This window comes from Callorhinchus milii, unplaced genomic scaffold (genome assembly GCF_018977255.1).
Source record: "Callorhinchus milii isolate IMCB2004 unplaced genomic scaffold, IMCB_Cmil_1.0 Scaffold12, whole genome shotgun sequence".
Taxonomy (NCBI): Eukaryota; Metazoa; Chordata; class Chondrichthyes; order Chimaeriformes; family Callorhinchidae; genus Callorhinchus; species Callorhinchus milii.
Genome location: NW_024704753.1, coordinates 5,204,390 through 5,221,717, shown reverse-complemented (window position 1 = coordinate 5,221,717; position 17,328 = coordinate 5,204,390). Strand labels below are relative to the sequence as shown.

The 17,328-nt window shown below is 40.6% G+C and overlaps 1 protein-coding gene across 1 annotated transcript in view; it reads right to left on the bottom strand.

Moving 5' to 3' along the window:
- The window catches only part of tafa4b (TAFA chemokine like family member 4b), a 49,506-nt gene that overhangs the window by 9,981 nt on the left and 22,197 nt on the right, over nt 1–17,328 (bottom strand). The window contains exon 2 of the mRNA XM_007895248.2: nt 9,824–9,976. Within this exon, the coding sequence (XP_007893439.1) occupies nt 9,824–9,976 (153 nt within the window). The remainder of the gene's footprint in view (nt 1–9,823; nt 9,977–17,328) is intronic.

Here is a 17,328-nt window from a genome sequence, read left to right as displayed (position 1 = left end):
GTATATTCTGTGAAGCGCTTTGAGACGTCTAGAAAATGTGAAAAGTGCAATATCAAATGCAAGGAATATTTTATTATTATTAATTGGACAGTAGGAATCAGATGAAAATCCCTCTTCACTACATCAATGTGTTCTGAATTAAGAATTTAAATTCTTTAAATCATTCTTCATTTGGAAGCTAGGTTTTCTCACTTCTTGGAAACAAATGAAAGAGTTTTCCACAGTTCTGCTCAATCTTAAATTTTGGGACATAATAGCCTTACAGGCGAAGATTAGGTGGAATTTTGGCAAAGAGTTGTTGAAACATGATTAGGCTGCCACAAATCATTCTTTGGATGAGACTTTAAACTGAGGTTCTGTCTGCCTTTTCAGGTGAACACTAAAGATCCCATGACACGATTGGAAAAGCAAAGGGAGTTTTGCCGGGTGACCTGGCTACCAATCCCCTAGAAAATAAATTAGTCAATCATTCACTTTATGGCTATTTGTGGGCAAATCGACTGCCTCGTTCACCTGCAAAATACAGTCACGACACCTTACAGTAAATCTTGCTTTGAGATGTCTTCCCAATGTGTAAGGTGCTACATCAAATGCAAGGATTATTATTATTATATGCCTTCCCTACTCTCTTCAACTAAATGACAGGGTGAAGATGCACAACCACTATTAGAGTTCCAGAAATTGGATAATAATAATCCTTGCATTTGATATAGCGCCTTACCACGTCTTCGAGACGTCTCAAAGCACTTCACAGAATATACTGTAAAGTGAATTGATTGTATAATTTGTGGGCGAAACACGACAGCCAATTGCGCACAGCAGTGACCCACAAACAGTCATGGATTGAAGTGACCACATTTTTTTGGAAGGAATTATTACCCCCAGAAAAGCAATCTGCCAATTGACCAGTTTCCTACTTACTGCTAGGTAAACAGAGGCATGTGGAGGAAGGAAACTTGCTCAACATTTTGTCCTGTCAAATGCCAAGTACTTATTTATAATGGGAAATCCCATTATTAAGTAGTAACAGCAATGTGTTATACAAGACATTCCTGTGCAATTACCTGGTAGTGAATTCAGCAGCACAAGTCAATCACTGCCACAAGTGCATTTAAAACACACCAGAAGCCAAAGTGGTGGCCAAATAAATTAATCTTTATGTGTCAGCCTACCACAGTGGTAGCACACTCGCCTCTGAGTCAGAAGATTGTGGGTTAAAGCCCCACATTGAGACATGGAATCACATAGTCTAAGATGACGCTCCATTGCAGCATTGGGGAGGATGTTTCATTATTGGAGGTGCTGTCCTTCGGTTGAGACATTAAACAGAGTTCCAGTCTGCCTGTTCAGTTAGACAGGCAGACTGGAACTCTGTTTGATGTTTAATGGCACTCTTCAAAAAGAGGAGGGGGTTTCTCCTTTGTCAATAACAACAACAAACAACAACAACTTGCATTTATATAGCAGCCTTCACGCGTGGTAGCATCCAGGAGTGCTTCATTACTGGTGTCCTGGTCACCAATCCCCCAAATAATAAAAAAAGCCCACAAAATACACAGTCAATCCACTTTACAATGTATCCTGTGAAGCATTTTGAGACATCTTGACAACGTGATAAAGCAGTGTATCAAATGCAAGGAATATTATTATTTTCAGAAAGAAAGAAGTAACTGTCGCATTAGTAACTAACTAATTTCTGCGCGTGATCTCTGAGTGAAGAACAACCGTTTGAAACAATTATGTTTACGCTGATCACAGGATGAGAATAGGCAGTATGTTTCTTCCAATAATAATCCTTTCGGATTTTGTTTGATCCTGCACCAGCACTAAAAGAATTATCCGTCCCATGTAATTATAGCTTATGTAGGTTTATTTGATATCTGCACTCTCGCAGTGTTAGGTACAGACGTGTCTATCCCCATACATTGTACGGACAGATTAATGAGGACTGGCAGCGGGATGCGCAGTGTAGTTACAGCTCCCCACTGTGGCTCCATTCCGAGGTGACAACTCAACAGCAGAACAATCATGCTTTCACTTTTTTTCATCTGTAATGTTAGTTTTATAAATTGTGAGCGGTGGAATTACCATGCTAATGAGTTCATTGCTTAACAATTTTTATCTTGACAGGGGGGAAAAAAAACTCCTCTCCTAAATACAATGGAGTTCAGAAAGCTTGACAACGTAGGTGAGTTTTTAAGTGAGGCTCCACTTCTAGCAATGCCCGCTGTATGGTGAACAGTCCAATTATTTTGCATCTGGCAACACGGAAAAGAAAGCCACCCGTCTGTTTGACAGGCTTGTCAAACAATCTATAATTGACAACTTTTAATGGTTCGGGGAGGCCATTGTTGTCAGCGAAGATGAACTACAGGCACTTGTGAAGTTCATTACATGTTTAATGTGACAGTGTCCGAATAAATTAAAGATTCTATTCCATTCTGTTTCCTATTGCTCTGGAAAATAATATTTCTGTATGGCTATTGAGAGTAGCTGGAGGCAAAAAAAGAAGCCTTTATGTATATATATTTATATATTTGAACACAATCATACTCAGCTTGGATTATCCAGCTATCAGTTTCAATATTGAAAATCAATATTTTCACAGCAGTCAATTTAAAACACCCCTGTAAATTTGTTCAGCAATGATACAGCAATTTATCTATGAACATCTTGCCTCATATGATCTGGAACAGCTATATGTATCAACAAAGACTGAAACTGTCAATATTGTCAGAAAGAGTTTCCATCAGTCACATGGAGTAAACTATCTCGCCTTTTGCTGAAGTTTTTAATCATTTCGTCCTTGCACCAAAGCCTTTCATATTCCTTTCCTGAAGCTTTAATATAAAATAATAAACCATTATGTGCTCAGCAAGTGCTAAAGCCTACAGTAATTTGTGCATTATTCATGAAATAAGCAGTAATGCCATGAAAATATTAGTAATCTCAAATTTAAATCTTGAAAATAGCTCATGAAACATGAAGTGAAGTAAGTTTAATATTTGCATGGAACACAAATGCTTTTTCTCCCCCCAGACAATTCCTGAAAAACAATATTGCTGTCATTTGTTACAGACATATATACTGTACGGTAAAACACAAGTGAAACACTTCAGAATTCATTCAAGCTCAATTTCTCAATGACATTTCATCTCACTAACTTGGGATTCCATCAACTTCTGAGAAATTCCACGGAGAGAATTCCGAAGAAAGCCAAAGAAGAGGCTTTGACAGCACTGGAGGAGAGGACGTAGAAATCAAACATTATTTTCTGAGCTCAAATCTTTTCCTCAATTTTATAATTTGTAATTTTATAAAAATACTGGGTGGCAAATATACAATATTCGTAAACACTTTTTGTTCCTTCTTTAAGGAATAGTGTGAAAATACGTGCTGGAATATCCCTCAACGTCTGAATGATGGAAGACCTCGAAGCTAGTTGAAGGGTGATGGGTGTCGTCAATTGGAATTCAGCTCACTGGCAACACTCTCAAGTGACAAAAAAATCAGCATTTTCCGATTATTCCAGAGAGACACTGGCCTAAATTAAACTAAAAAGGTTGAGAACTATCCCATGAATCAGACCAAAGTGGACTACGTCTATGCTTGCAAATGGCAACAGACCCAAATGGAATTATTGAATCCATAATTTTATCGAAAGGCAATTGGAGTTGGTTTATTCACAGAGAATAATAGTCATGATTTCTCCATTCTTATTATCTTCGGTTTTGAAGACTGGTCACTTCAATACACAGCAGACTTTGGAGTCCTTCGCTTGTTGAAGATTTCAAATGCTGAGTTTGGTGCTTGTATGTTACTCAGTGAGTAACTGTTTACCAAGGAGGCGTGGGTTAATCCCAAGGTGGGTTGGGTTTGTCTAATGAAGGCTTAAGTGTGTGGTGGCTGTGATTAATTCATCCCCACTTGCTTGGTTGAAGTCTTTTTGTCACCAAGCTTTTTCTTTTTTACTTGGCTCTTAAAGAACCCTTCAAGTACAGACTATAAAGGAAATCTCTGATGCCAAAGAGGTTGTAGCTCAGACTGTGAGGATGAATCAAATGCCCTCTGGCAAATATCCTGTTTACAATGTGAACCATGCTGCAATTGCATTCAGGTCAAGATAAGGGCTGATTCCTTGGCAATTTCATTGAGAGGTTAGGTATTAAAGGAACATCATCTCCCCTCAAAATGTGTTTTGCGCACCATTTGTGAAACAAACAATTTTTTTTAAAAAGCAATCACATTGAAAAGCATCATCTTGCCACTTGCACAAGTAAAATTATCTCCCTCCATTCAAGCAATAACTTGCACTTACACCGTTCTTTCACACAGGTCTCTGGAAGCTTGAACAAATGGAGACAAAGTCCCTTTAAATGACCAACCCAGAAATGTGCGCTGGTATCTTTTCTTCTTGCTTAAAACTGGTCCAGGATCCTCGGAACTAGCCAGACCAACAATAACAACAACAACAAAATTACATTTGAACGGTGCTTTTCATGTTGGGAGAGGATGTGCCAAAAAGACTAGCACCAAATCCCAATGGTGGTGCAGGAGTTATTATGCCAAGGCAGTGAGAGAAACTCCACAGAATTCACATCAGGTTCCCTAAAGCCCATCCCTCCAATCCATGGCCAACAATAACCAATCTTGTCTCCTGTCACAGCGTCTCCTGATTATTTTGGGTGAACATACCAGTAAAATCAAGCAGACCTGCCCTTTTATGCACCTTTGTGCTGACCACTGACCATCTGAACCAATGACCAGTGCTCAGCTAGCCTCCAATTCCAAAGCGCTTCTTCATGGTATAAATGCATTAAAGCATTAGCTTGTGGAGCTATTCTTTGACGATAGTTACTGTTCACCTCTGGTTAATTGCCTCAATAAAGTTGGCATCACAACATTGTCCTCTTGGGCTAAAATAGGGGATTTTTGCTCAGAGGCTGAGTGAAGCCGTCCCTCAAGACTACTTATTCTACTTACAGAGTGACATATTTTAAGAGACAGACAGCCATTACTCTTCATTTCACACTGGCTGTGTATGTTAAGCAAGGATTTGAAATGTGAGCAGTGCTCCTGCTGCACAAAATGGATCTGTGCATTTTAATATGTTTCATATATAACTGTAAGTGCATAGACTGTGCCTTTAGCTACCTCCCCCCCTTATACATACTCACTCAATTCTAACATGCTCACTGAGAAAGGCCACAGATTTACTGCTAATTTCAGAGTCTATAGAGTGAAATGGTTCTATGGATTTCAATTTCAGAGTGCTGCAGAGTGGAATGGTGATATGCTGCGTTTTATATATAAAAAAAACAGTTCTACCATCTAATCAAAGCAAGCAAGACAGTCATAAAACTCGTCAATTTCATGCATCACAAAAGGAAAGTGTAAGATTCTTACTATGCTCAATCTAAGTGCTCCTGAGGATTGGCAAGAAGGACAGCAACTCAAAAATATTACTTTGAAACAATACGGGCCTGAAATATTTAAGAAGTAAAACAAAACACAAAATACTGCAGATGCTGGAAATCTGAAAACCAAAACAGTAGTCGCTGGGAACACTCAGCGGGTCAGGCAGCATCTACGGAGAAAGGAAAGTGAGTCAACGTTTTGGGTCCACGACCCTTCATCAGAACTGGGGCATGTCGGGAGGGAGAGGTTTTTAAGGAGGTTTTTAAGAACTAACAGAGAAGGGGGAGGAAGGGCAAGGAAGACAAAGGAAAAAATGGGGTAGAGGTCAGGAGATGATGGGTTAAAGAGGTGTTAATGATGCAGAATAAAGAGGATGGGGCTGTTTTGTTGCAAGTTCTTTCCCCCCCCCCTTTTTTTGGTTCTGCAGTATTAACACCTCTATTCCCCTGTTTTGTTGTAACCCCCCACCCCTCTTTAACCCATCATCTCCTGTACTCTACTCCATTTTCGTCTTTGGCTTCCTTGCCCCTGACTCCCCCTTCTCTGTTAGTCCTTGAAAGCCTCTCCCTCCCAAAATGCCACAGTTCTGATGAAGGGTCGTGGACCTGAAACGTTGACTCACTTTCCTTTCTCTGTAGATGCTGCCTCACCTGCTGAGTGTTCCCAGCCACTTCTGTTTTTGTGAATAAGAAGTATGTGGGATGACGATCGAAATTTATCTCAGCTAAATTAAAATAATTAACAGGGTAACACAGGCTAATACAGTTTACTGGAATCTAAAGCATGGACTAGGCATAAAGGCATAAAAAAACTGACATTAGCTCCTGCAACATTCAGCTCCCGAAATTTCGACTCTAGTTCAGTATCTCTGCAATTATCTGACCCAGTTTTCCTCCAACTGGGGAGTGGGGGCAAATAAAACCAAGCAGACTTTCATTACACACAAAGAAAACACTGGAGTACATCTCATGAACCGTGTGCATTGTCCACGTTAACAAACTAATTTGTTTATCATTCATCCTTTTCTCAAGCCTAGATTTGATTTCAAGTCTCAAACACAAAAGAGCAGTTTTGTAATAGTACTAATTGCTGCACATAGTTCCAGACAATTGCTATCACTGAAGAAGGCTCAGATCTCAATACATCAGTGGCTTCCCAACACTTCCAATACAAGGTTCACAAATCTACAAGAAAAATACTTGATTGGTAATAGTTTATAAAGTCAGCAATTGGTTTGGATTATCCTAACTTACGTGTTTGTAGCTTTTTGACTGATGACCAGGTTAGTATTGTTACTGATTGCTGAAATCGATCCATTTTTACTGGTGTGCAGTTTGTGGACTTCAGGTGGTAATGAATCACATTGAAGTTTTCACTAACCATTTCCTCATGACATTTTGGATTTCCACCATTAGCAATCAGGTTTACGCTACTTATCACCTCACTTTTAGCTGGCAAATGTTCCGTATGGTTTTGTGTGTGCAGTATTGCCGTACTGGGTTAGAGATATTGAGACAGAAAAACATTATGGATTGCAGAAGAGGCAAATATTTTGACTCTGTACCAACTGCTTTAAAAGGTGTTTGACATTAATCTGCCAGATATTTCAGAAGTGCCTGCCTTTTGAAATGCTTAACTTTTAAGGGCAACTGAAGCCATGCTCACAATAACACACCGATTACCACTGATGGGTTCCTTTGTGGAACAGATATACCATTCTCTGTGATCTAAAAGGAATGAAATTAGACTCTGATTGGAATACAGTACTTTCAGATTAAAGAGAATATTAAAAGATATTATCTTTCTTTTTAAAGGACAGAAAAATCTATTTCCTAATTGAAAATAAAGCATGATAATGTCATATACAGACATAGAAAATCCATTTCAAGGCTTCCCCAGGAATTCCCCCCTGAAACCATCACTATTTTCTCAGGAAAATAAACTCACGTAAGCACGTTTTATTAATTAAAACCAATATTTTCACACATTCAACACACACACACTAGCAAATTCTATGAAAAAGAAGCTGTTTTATAGTTGACCAATTTTACTTTACGTAACTCTTGTCAGGGATTTCCAATTAAAACAAATGTATTATTAAAACCTAAATACTCTGAGGAAAGCATGTTGATTTGATTTGATATTTGTTAAATTTCCTGTTAATTCTGAAATTCAATATAAATGCAAAGAAAAAGATGAACCATTAAGACAATGATTTGTTTTCAAGTTCATTTGCGAATGGACTTAAACTATTCCTTTTTGTTCTTGTCTCATTATGTTATTGAAATGAAAAATGTTGTGATGTAAAACCAATTGCATTTTATTGAGACACCTAGACCCACAACTCTGGTTAACATCTGGTTCATATCTTCTAATGATTAGCAGCTGGAAACTGGTTGGACACTGGGAGCATCTTGCTGTCATACTTCTCAATCTTATGACCCACTTTAATGTTACTTTAGCACATCTATCACAGGGCAGTTCCAATTAATGCTGTGGCTGCAAGGATTATAGAGGCTGAGAACAAGTGTGTAATTTTTACTCAATAATCTCTTTCATTGTTGGCCTTCAAGTTTCGTACAACACATAAACACATCCAATACAGATCAAGGTAAAGCCAATATAACCAATACTTGACTGGACACTGAGGAACCATATCTCCAGCTACTGTCTACTTAAATGGGAGCCAATAGCCTCAATGGAATTACTGATTCAATGCATGTGTTACCAGTAACTAGGCTGATGACAGTATGTATATTTGTGACTCCAGGAATTCTCCTTCAAAACTGCAGTACATTCCATAAACAGATGTTTTAGATCAAATTTATCTTCATGTCACTTTAAGCAGGTAAATCATAAGCTAAGGATCAAACTGAATCCCCTCTGATATTAGCAGAGTGCATTCACAGTTCAAATGTACAAGCTGGAGCTGAAATTATATTTGGGACATAAATCTTGTGTACGATTAAGGCTTCCACATCAAAACAGTCAGGATTTACTGCACAAAATATAAAAACAGCAGGACACAGAATTTTAATGTTGGAGACAGTTATTTCCTATGCCACTTGTTTTTCGTATACCTGAAGCGGGCAAGATATGGCCTAGCTACATTAGCTATTTAATAATAATAATAATTTACTATAATAATACCAATATTAAAGTTTCCTTTTCCTTATTTGAAGTAACAAACAAACATTGGAGCCGTAACCCCAGGTTTCAGGTTAACATATGTATATATAACATGTATAATAGACTGAAGAATTGGTCGGAGGAAAATCGAGACAGTGTAAGAGCTGCTCCACATTTTTTTTAAAGATACTGCTAACGTTTTGATCTTTCAGTCTTCAATCCTCTTGAAGCCTTTCAAATATGTCACACCAATCGAGAGACAGATTCTGGGGCAAACGTGCACACATTGATCTGTAAATGGCTGTTCAGGGATCAACAGCTTCCACAAGATAATCAACTGAAATCAGTAACTCATTGTGTGGAAACACCATATTGTCAGTCTATATATCAGTGCTTTACTCGGCTGGACTACTCTAACGTCCTCCTCGCCGGTCTCCATCCACTACCATCCATAAAATCCAAATCATTCAAACCTCTGCCACCCGCATTCTCACCCGCACAAAACTCCGCTCCCCGATCACCCCAGTCCTTGCCAGACTGCACTGGCTGCCTATCCCAGAGAGGATCGATTTCAAGATCCTCACCCTTGTATTCAAATCCCTCCACTCCTCTGCACCCCCCCTACCTCTCTGATCTCCTCTCTCCTCAAAACAGTACCTGTTCCCTTCGTTCCTCCGGGTCTGGCCTCCTCCTCGTCCCCCGAGTCCTCCGCTCCACCCTCGGCGGCCGTGCCTTCAGCCACTATTCCCCGAGGCTCTGGAACTGCCTTCCTCACTCCCTTCATCTCGCTCCTTCCCTTCCCATTTTCAGGTCTCTGCTGAAGACCTTTCTTTTCGACCGCACCTTTGGTCACCTTCCGCCCCGCCTCCCCCTCCCCCTGGCTCGGCCCCGGGATCCATTACTCTAAAGTGCTCTGAGACGGCGTCCGGCGTGGAGGCCGCTATATAAATCCAAGTTGTTGTTGTTGTTTAATAGATCCATACTGAGTTCCCTAAATGTCATTATGTTATACTGGCTTTTACAGATGTGGCTGTCCCATCCTTGGCTCCTTTTTAATTCAATTTACATTAAGAAGCGTTACGGGAATCAAATATAGCTTTACAGCACTTTGCTGCAGATCTTTCCATTTTTAATTCCTCTGAGATGAAAAAAAATGTCACAACGTTTCAGTTGGCGCAAAATCTGTGTTCAAACAAAAATGTATAACAGATTTGAGCACAAAGCATCAGTGCTGGACACAGATACAAGCACGATGCTGGAATCACCTTTTCCTTACCTTCAACACACGAAGGCTGAGCCCGAGTCGTACCAGCAACTTGCCCTGGAAAACAAGAGCACTTGACTGTTTGTGACCGTTCCTCGATTTTGTTCTTGTTGCAGCATCGATGGATAGCAACAACTTCACACGTGCCCTGTTTGACCTGATGACCTGATGGCAAAGCAGAGACAGTACGTTAACCATAGCATTGTCATCGTAATAGGTGGCAATCTGTAGCACTGTGCTACAACCAGCATCGCTTGTGGGAAGTATTTTATTAAACTTAGGCAAAATTGAATGTCAATTCATTTAGGCTTTTCAATCGGTTTATTATTTGCTATTCACGAATTTTCAAAACAGTTTCAATAACTGCATTCTGCGCTATGGTTGAAGAGATTGTTAATGACAAAGTACAACTAAACCACATGCAAATTATGTTTGTAACTGAAGCTTCCCAATAGCATATTATACAAGTTAAATGAGTTGCCCTGGATATGCATTCTTAATGAAGAAATGTAAAACAAATTCTATGTGTTCTGAATGGAACACTTATTCTACACATTTATTCTCTTTCACGCCTACACCATTCTCCAACTGGAGGAGGATCCGACAAGCTGCCAATCCTGTTTTTACCAATGTTCCACATGCTGTTATCTGTGTCTCAGGACTTGCTGATCAGATAGTTTATCTCCAAGTCTACTTCACTTTGTTTCTCTAGTCTTCAGATAAATGTTGGCATTGGAACAATATACAGGACTGGAAAAAACCACTTCAGTCCATCAGACAAATCCCATTTTCAAATATAACATGCATTTAGCTTAGACACTTCCAACCACTTTCATTGTCAAAATATATCCAAATTCCTCTTGAAACCACCTGAACTGTCTACCTCCATTGCCTCACTGGACAAACTGTACACTCTGTGTAAAGAAGTCAAATCTAAATTACATAATCACTGTGAAGATACCAGTAATGGAACCACAACAACAAGAACAACTTGCATTTATATAGTGCCCCTCATGCAGGGTAGAGTCCCAGAGCGCTTGGCAGTGGCAGAGCATGACGCCGAGCCAGGGGAGGGGGAGGTAACTATAGGCACAGTCGAACAGGAAGGGTTTCAGGTGAGACCTGAAGATGGGGAAGGAAGGGGCAAGGCGGAGGGATAGAGAAAGAGTGTTCCAGAGTTTCCGGGCATAGTGGCTATTATTATTATAAAAGTATGGCCGCAGATGGTGAAACGGAGGGCATGTTAGAGGGTAAGCAGGTCGAACAGGTAAGAAGGTGCCAGGGCACGAAGGGATTTGTAAACGAGTGTGAGGATCTTGAAATCGATCCGCTTGGCAATAGGGAGCCAGTGGTGCCTGGCTAGAACTGGTGTGATGGGGGTGCGGAGTTTAGCATGGATGAGTGTGCTGGTGGCAGAATTTTGTATCAGCTGAATCCTGTGCATGGTGGAGCTGGGGAGACCGACGCAGAGAGCATTTGAAAAGTCTGAAAGTTACGAATGCATGGAGTGTTTCAGCTGCATCTGGGGTAATGTACGGTTGGAGGAAGGTGGTCCTAGTCAGGGACTGGATATGGGGAAGGAAAGACAGTTGTGGATGGAACCTGATGCCTAGGTTGTACACCGGTTCACTGAGTCAGCGGGATAGACTGGAGGGGTTGAGGAGGTCAGAGACTCAGGATAGAAGACATTGATGGGAGCCAATGAGTCGCAGCTGGAGGAGGAGAAGTAGATTTGTGTGTCTTCGGCATACATGTGGAAGTCTGCGGATGACATCGCCAAGAGGGAGCATTAAACTGAGGAAGCAGGCTAGTGCAGTCCCACTAAGGTAGCTGAGGAAGGAGAGATGGTGGAATTGGGTTATCAGCAATTGGGTGGAGTGCGGGTCGAGGCATCAGGTGGTGGGTTTCATCTGGGAGAAGGTGGTTAAGCACAATGGGGGAGAAATCGGGGTGAAGCAGTGTAGGAAAGGGGGAGAGGTAGGGGCCATGGCGGAAGGAGCGTTGGTGTAGATGGTCTGGGGTATGCGGAAGGGGACATAGGGGAGGAGGATGCGTCCAAGCCGATATTTTCAATCTGTGACACAAAGAATTCTGGGACCTCTTCGCACTTGGCATTTGAAGTGAGGATGGAGGCAGATTGAGGGGGTGCACGGAGGAGGTGATGGTGGAGAACAATGGTTTTCGAGACCAAAAACATGTTCCTACTGCTTGCATTCAGTATTCAGATAGAATCACATCCTGTTCATGTATAGCACAGTATAGCAGAGTAAAGATCCCTGTGCTCTGTCCCAACGTTATATACCTCGGCCTCAGCCTCACAAGAGGAATCCTTACCTTCCTCAATAGCCAGCCTTCTCTTTTTCCCAATTATAGGTAAATTACTGTCAGATTGTACTAAGTACTTGTGTTGAAACCCCCCAAACTCATTTGTGTGGGATGATTGCTGCCAGAGAGAGGCTAACTTTTCCATTGTAGCCTTCAATCAATCAAAATAAGAGATGTTAAATGAAGCAAATATTAAAGAGGATAAAGTCAAGACATATTGTAAAGAGATAAAAGAAAAGCCTGCGTAGGAGTGTAGAAATACTCCAATCTATGATAATAATACTTGCCTTATTCCGTCATTGAGAAGTCTTAAAGGCTTCACAGAATATATTGCAAAGTGGATTGACTGTATATTTTGTGGGCGAAATGCATCAGCCAATTGTGCACAGCAGTGTCGCACAAACAATCATGGATTGAGTGACCAAACTTTTTTTTTACACAAATCGAGCTACAAAGGCTGTAGGTGGCCAGTCTGCACATGGTGAATGATAGTTTAGCTCATAGTAGTGCTTCAGATAAAGTAGGAAACTGGAAGTCATTGCTTTATGATACATTTGAAAGTCAGCTCAGTGAAAGCACTGTATATAGTAAGAGCCATCCATCTTAAAGACTCCTGGATGAAACTCAGTTATATTTACATACCAACCCCCTATTATTGAATCCTCTGACATTCCTTACAGGAGACCCGTGCTAGCCCTTTGTGAAGTCTGGTTCATAGATAACAAAGTTTAATATATTAAATACCAAGTGAGATAAATATCACAAACTACGAAACACAGAGAATTGGGACTTTCAGAGTTTAATAAGTAAATTATAATGTGAAGCAGTAATGAAAATAAGATTATATTTCATAGGTGTTATCTGCCACGGAGTAAGGAAGATAGCATTAAAATACATGCTTTTGTTTCCAGCATGAGACATAAATATTTATCTATTAATATTTGATGCTAGTCAGAACGACAAAGAAGGAATCTCGACAATCCATATCTATTTGGCTTTTATCTCATTCTATTAGTTAATTCATCATTTCTGTAACGTACCAGAGAGGAGACTTCTCAAAAATCTCACAGATATAACTAACTGCAATGACATTGAAAAGGCAATACATATTTTATGAGCATGGCAACATTTCACATGAAATTGGAAAACAGGCCACTGTTACTTCGGTATTTATATTCCGGCCACATTTCTGTGGAGTGAAAAGCTATGTATGTATAATGCAGGAATAGGGCCTTTCAAGCTGTGGTGTGCATTCTGTCAGCAGGCAACCTTGTGAAATATGACTTATCAGTGAAAAAATGTCGTCATCAAGCAAATCTGCTTCAGCCACGATTATATTAGGCAAAGCTATGAATTTGGAGAAAGACAACCTCTCTTTGCCTCAGACGCGCACTGTCAGCTACCACGCAGTGATAAATATTGGATGAAGTGAAGTTTCTGGCTGCCACAGTCCTAGAAATAGCACTGCCCTGAATTCTGTTCTGTGTGCTTGCCTCAGATGGTTTCAATCCTTTATGAAGCAATCTCTGTGAAAGTAAGAAAGTCGATGTAACCCCAGTAAGAAAAGAACAACATTAAAGCAAGGGGGAATGCAGGCCTTTAACTTACAGGACTTCTTGGGCTGAACCTTGATGCAGGGGCACCATTACCAAGATAATATTCTTGTAGAACATGGACTCTAAGAGTATAAGACACAATAATGTGTGTTATAGATGTAGAGGTGTCACTCTTCCGAGACAGATCATATTACTATGTCTGAAAATGTCAATGAATTATTTTTAAGTGAGACCTCAGCTCTAATTTCTATACAGACATCTTCAAGCATAATTCAACAAGATAGGTGCACCGACTCCATCACAGTGCGCAAGATTGTGTGTGCACATACCCACAAGTATGTCAGCAAGGAGGACTATTGCATGGCATAGGGCTGAGTGAGCAAGGGGAGGATTAGATTAGCTGGTTCTCGTGGAGCAATGTACTAGCACAGACTCGATGGGCTGAATGGCCTGTTTCTGTGCTGTAACTTTCGTTAATTCCTACTTTTGGGGGAATTTGAAATGAAAACCTAAATGTCTGATCCACCTTATGCCAGATTTCACTCCTCCAGAATTTGCCTTTGGGTTGTTTATAGAAAATGAAATCCTGCTTTGTTATTTTCCTCTCCTCATTGCTGTTTCGGTTGCCAAGCACTGTTCCCCAGGCGACAGAATGAGCAGACGCTTGTGGACGAACTTTTCCTGAAGCCACCCCTTCACTAGGCACCAAGGATCATCCTGATTGCCCTCCCCTTCCTGAAATGATACCTCCATGGCCTCCGATTTCTTTTGTGGTACAGCCAGTTTTATTTCCAGATTGTGTGCTACCTGTTACAGTGGCTGCTGCTGTTTTGGTACATAGGCCAAATATTAGCATTCAAATCACACACCTTAACCTTTGTTTCTTGATCATTAACTCCCTAACTATGCTTCCACTTAGATTCCCTAGGCTGCCCGCTGTTACGCGATCTACTAGGGCTTTCTCTCATCAATCTATGTTCCTGGTCTACAATCATCCAAAACCTGCTGAATCTGGAACCAGTAAAGATCCTGTCCAGAGAACTAACTGAACTGGTCCAGATCAGCCTCTTCAGATAATTATAATAAGAATAATAATCCTTGCATTTGATATAGCGCCTTCAAGACGTCTCAAAATGCTTCACAGGATATACTGTGAACTGAATTGACTGTATACACAAGAGTGTCCCACAAACAGCTGTGGATTGAGTGACCAATTTTTATTTTTTTTTCAAGGAATCATTACCTCCAGAAAAGTGATCCGCCAATCAACTAACAACTGGGTTCCTACTTACTGCTGGTAAACAGAGGTGTGTGGAGTAAGGAAACTTGCCCAACATTTCGCCCTGCCAGGAATCGAACCCAGGTCTCTCACTTGCGAGGCGAGTGCTTTAACCACTGAGCTACAGGACGCCAGATAAATATATGCAGCATGTGAAATTACTGATCAGATGTCTCAAAGTGCTCCACATTTTGTCGTAATAGCTGTAGTGTGGGAAAACACAGAGCAAAAACATTGAAGCGCAGGCACTTTCAGCACAGACCATTCGACCCACCATGTCTGGACCACTATTTTTCTAAGTCGTAAGGGATTTATTGTGAAATCCCACTTTCTTGTTCTATCCCCACAATCTTTATTGTTGGCCAACAAAATCAATTTTCTTGATGGAATATTTCTTGATTTACACCACTAACCAATATTCAATCAAGAAAAAAAACGAAAACATACCACTGTTCAAAAACAGACTTAACTAGACTTGAGCGAAGGTTTACAGGAACTACTTCTTGACAGTCCTGCGGGCCACAGGTTGGTCATCACTACCTTAGTGTTTGTACGGGTGCTTATCCAGTTCTCTTTTTGATTGATTCTGTTGATCCAGCCTCAATAACCATTTACAATAATGAACTCCCTACCCTAACTAGCCTCTGAGTGAAGGCATTTCATCTCACTGCCCCTTGATTATTTTGCTAACAATCCTGAGACTATATCCACAAATAGCAATGAGATGAATCACTGTACTTAATTTATGTGTCTTTTTTTGATGCAAAAGGAATATTGACCCAGACATCAGAAGTAAGAGTTCAATTCCTGGTGTAAGTCTGAGTGAGCGGAATCTGCTGGCTCTCACAATGGAGTCATAGGCTCCAAACCAGCAGTTTGTTAATTTCAATCCATAACTTGGGTGTTACCTCTGCTCACCTCTCCTCTCAATGGGCAAGTCTAAGCAACCCTCTGGACCATACCTTTAGACATATCCATTGCTCAGAGACAAGATCTTTATCTGAGGGTGGCAAAGAGCCAATGGGACCAATCCAGACTCACAAACAGATACTACAGTTACTGACAAGATTTAAGAAAAAGCTGTGATAATCCAGTCTGTGGAACCTACAATATTGTATTCAGGTCACATATACCAAATAATCCGAACAGCAATCCCAGTCTACTCACGCTGATTTACAGTCACTCGTTCACCAGCTCTATCTTGTATATAGGTTTAAGCATGTCGCCTTCTGGGTGGCAAAATTGCCTTCTATACCTATCTGTTTGCACGGCCAGCTACTGCATAAATCAAACGGCACTTTGGTGAAACATTTTGGGAATTAAAGCCGTTTCAGGCAAGTGCAATTTAAAGGAGAATCGACCATATATTATCTACTCATGAGACATCATTATCCTCAGTATAGTGGGGGCCCTAAAGTGAAGAATGTTATATTTGGTTGTGTATTTTAAAACTGTGAGGAAGGAAAGTATATTTTGATTCATTAATATTTTCTCTGAATGCCTGGTAAGATGTTGATGTCTGATCAGTATTTTGTCTCCAAACAGCCTAGGGCAATGAGCGCTGGGTTTGGGCTTGTACTCTCCTCAGCCCCAGCCTGCTCTTTCTAGGATGGTGACCCCTCAACCTTAACACAGGCAGAATTCTCACTCTTAACTCCAAGAAGGCACAACCTCCAAAACGTGGCTGAACTTAACAAACCCCAACTCACAACTTCCTCGACAAACATGTGAATATAAAACCTTACATCCACAGGTCTATTTCAACCCCCTTCCTCAACCTCCTCCCTGAACAGCAGTGGCCGAGGAATTAAATCACAGCACAAAAAACCCAGCCCCTACTCACATTTGTCAGAACCTCCAGGAAAATTGAAAGTTAAGACACTTCTACGATTTAGCATCGAGACATCAAATGCTGGCATTAAAGACAGGTGAATACTTTCATTTTACGCATGATGTTGCAATTAGCTTTGCCAACACGAACAGTGCTTTTTATTTGTATTTCTCTTAAACTGCCCTCTGTTAAGTTTCCTACAATGCTGTCGCCAGCTTTAAATGGGGCAGGTTTAGCGACTTAAGATCTCAGCTCCAAACCAGGTTTCCTCTGAGCTTAGATCTCACTAGTTGAGCAACGTAAATCAGTTTCCCTGTAGAAAATTCAGACCATTCAGTCCCCATTGTCTCTTTCTTGGACATGCAGCTTTCTACAGCTCAGATAGTAAAGACTACTTCAGGACAATGTTACAAAGGCATAAGAGTTCTTGAGTAAATAAGCCACTAACCAGATTCAGTTGTCTACATCCCCTTCTAAGGTCCCAAATAATCCTTGCATTTGACACATCATCTTTCACATTGGGCGA